At 36.0% G+C, this 2,104-nt stretch overlaps 1 protein-coding gene across 1 annotated transcript; it reads right to left on the minus strand.

Moving 5' to 3' along the window:
* Window positions 1–568: 568 nt before the first annotated feature.
* On the minus strand, window positions 569–1,463 carry LOC120780117. Its single transcript, XM_040112398.1, has 3 exons — window positions 1,198–1,463; window positions 851–1,142; window positions 569–773 (listed from the first exon to the last, which is right to left on the minus strand). Exons 1-3 carry the CDS (start codon window positions 1,337–1,339, stop codon window positions 572–574), a joined length of 636 nt encoding a protein of 211 aa, XP_039968332.1. The 5' UTR covers window positions 1,340–1,463; the 3' UTR covers window positions 569–571.
* Between the last annotated feature and the right edge of the window lie 641 nt (window positions 1,464–2,104).

Genomic DNA, 2,104 nt, shown 5'->3' on the forward strand with positions numbered 1-2,104 from the left:
AATATTTAAGCTATTTAAAAGGCTTCTGTTGGTTCCACCTAAATCGCAAACAATACCAACAACGTTGTATTCACAGTTTTTCGCTGTTTTAATTATATCGTTAATAATATCTGTCGTCATATTGCGGTCAAAATCGTAAAAAATTGTCTGTTTCCAATTTCCAACAAGACCTGCAAAAACGATTTGAATATTGTAAGTTCTATTTGCACAGGATGTAAAGGAAAGTACATATTTGTATGTATTTTATAAACCACAAACCTCTAAGCATTCCGACCTGAACATTCTTAACAGGTGGTAAGACAGTATCGGATACTTTGTCGTAACAAAAAACTTCTCGTAGCTTGGCTTCGTCGAAACTTAAAACGCAAAGTTTTTGTTCTTTGGTCATATGCCTAGTTTCACCAAGAACTTGAACAACCGGCTTTAAAATGCCGCGGTCTATTTCCACCTTCTGAGCCCATGACTGAAGCGTGTGAACTGCTGGAAGCGGAAAATTGCTTCTTCTTAAAAGCCTATATCCTTTTGCACTAGCAGAATATAGTGTAATGGAGTTGGCTATGTCAGTCTGCGTTCAAATTTGCCTTTTGGATCCGTTTTCCAATTTTTTTATCTGACCGTCCGTAAAAATCCTCTTTAACTTTTTTTCAACATTTTTGTAGTAAAACTCAGATTTAGCTAGTTTTACTTTTAACTCGCTTACTTCATACTCAAGTTTGCGCTTGGCATGCGAAAAATCTTCTTTAAGTTTTTTATTTTCAGTTTGAAGTAGTATTCTGTGATAAAAAGCATAAAGTTTATATATATATGTATACATATATAATGCTACATCTTGAAAAAAATCTTCACTTACACTTTTTTCTCTAGCATTTTTATTTCCTTAATAGCAGCGTCTTCAGTGCACAATTCATTGAAACTGTTTTCCATTAAAAGGTCTGCACAATCCTCAGTCACGTTAACATCTTCAGCAGGTATACACTCTTCTCGCACTTCTTGAGGTTGGTCAACATTTATCAGCAAGGAAGTCACTATTTTCTTATTTTCCCTGCGCTTAACTCTGGTGGCTCGCTGCTCATTTTCACAAGCTGCAACGTTATAGCGACAGGGAATAGCTCCTGGTTTCAAAGTCCTTTTGGCGGCAAGGCCTATGAAAAGTTTAAAATTAAAATATTTTAAAACAAAGGTGATTTATCAACTTACCCATTTCGAACATCCCGTTTCCAATAATGTCTTCATCGTTGAAGTGGTCCATGCAAATTAGCCATGTTTTCGGCTTAAATGCTTGAGTATTTTTACAAAATTGGATCCACTTTTTTTGCTGCCTTTTGTCTTTCGGAAACATAAAAAATGTTTTCTTCACATTTTAATTCCTTCTATCATTAACACAGTTTTTCACAACACACTTCATTTTGATATTTAAATACAAAATTATACTTTTAAAATAAATTGTTTCTCTATTCACACTGATTGCTACCACGAATTTATAGCTGTCAAATATTTTACTGCGCCGTGTGACGTAAGCAATTGTTTGTTTACATTTTGCAACTATAACTGACCTGCGCAATGCGTAATCTCTTTTCTATCATTCTTGCATTACACCTACCAAGGATAATGGGATGCCCAACTTGTTTCAGTGTGAGAGCGCCTCAAAATTAGCGTTTTGTACAGCATTTTCCATTGTGGCCAGATCGAACGAAAAAAGAATTTTTGGACATTTAAATCAAAATACCCAATTGCACTTTCCACACCACCCAGGAGGTATGCGAAACGGCGCGTTACCGAAGGTAGTTTTGGGTGTTCGGTTCCTCTTTAGGCCTACGAGGTTTGTTCAAAAAGTATCGCAAATTTTGAATTTTCGCGGGTTACGTACTATATTCGAATTTCGAATTTTTTGTGGCGTTATGTTGGTACATGTCTCTCACTTATGCCGACAAGCTCGGCCATTTTGAATGTTCTTTTAATTGTTGACAGCTGCTTTGCTTGCACGTGTTTTGGATCGTCTTCGATTTTTACCTATTCACAAAAATGGATCAAAGAAGCTGTATCAAATTTTGTGTGAAAAACGAAATTAACTGCGCGGATGCATTCCGAATGTTGACTGTGGCTA

This window comes from Bactrocera tryoni, unplaced genomic scaffold, assembly GCF_016617805.1.
Source record: "Bactrocera tryoni isolate S06 unplaced genomic scaffold, CSIRO_BtryS06_freeze2 scaffold_164, whole genome shotgun sequence".
Classification (NCBI taxonomy): Eukaryota; Metazoa; Arthropoda; class Insecta; order Diptera; family Tephritidae; genus Bactrocera; species Bactrocera tryoni.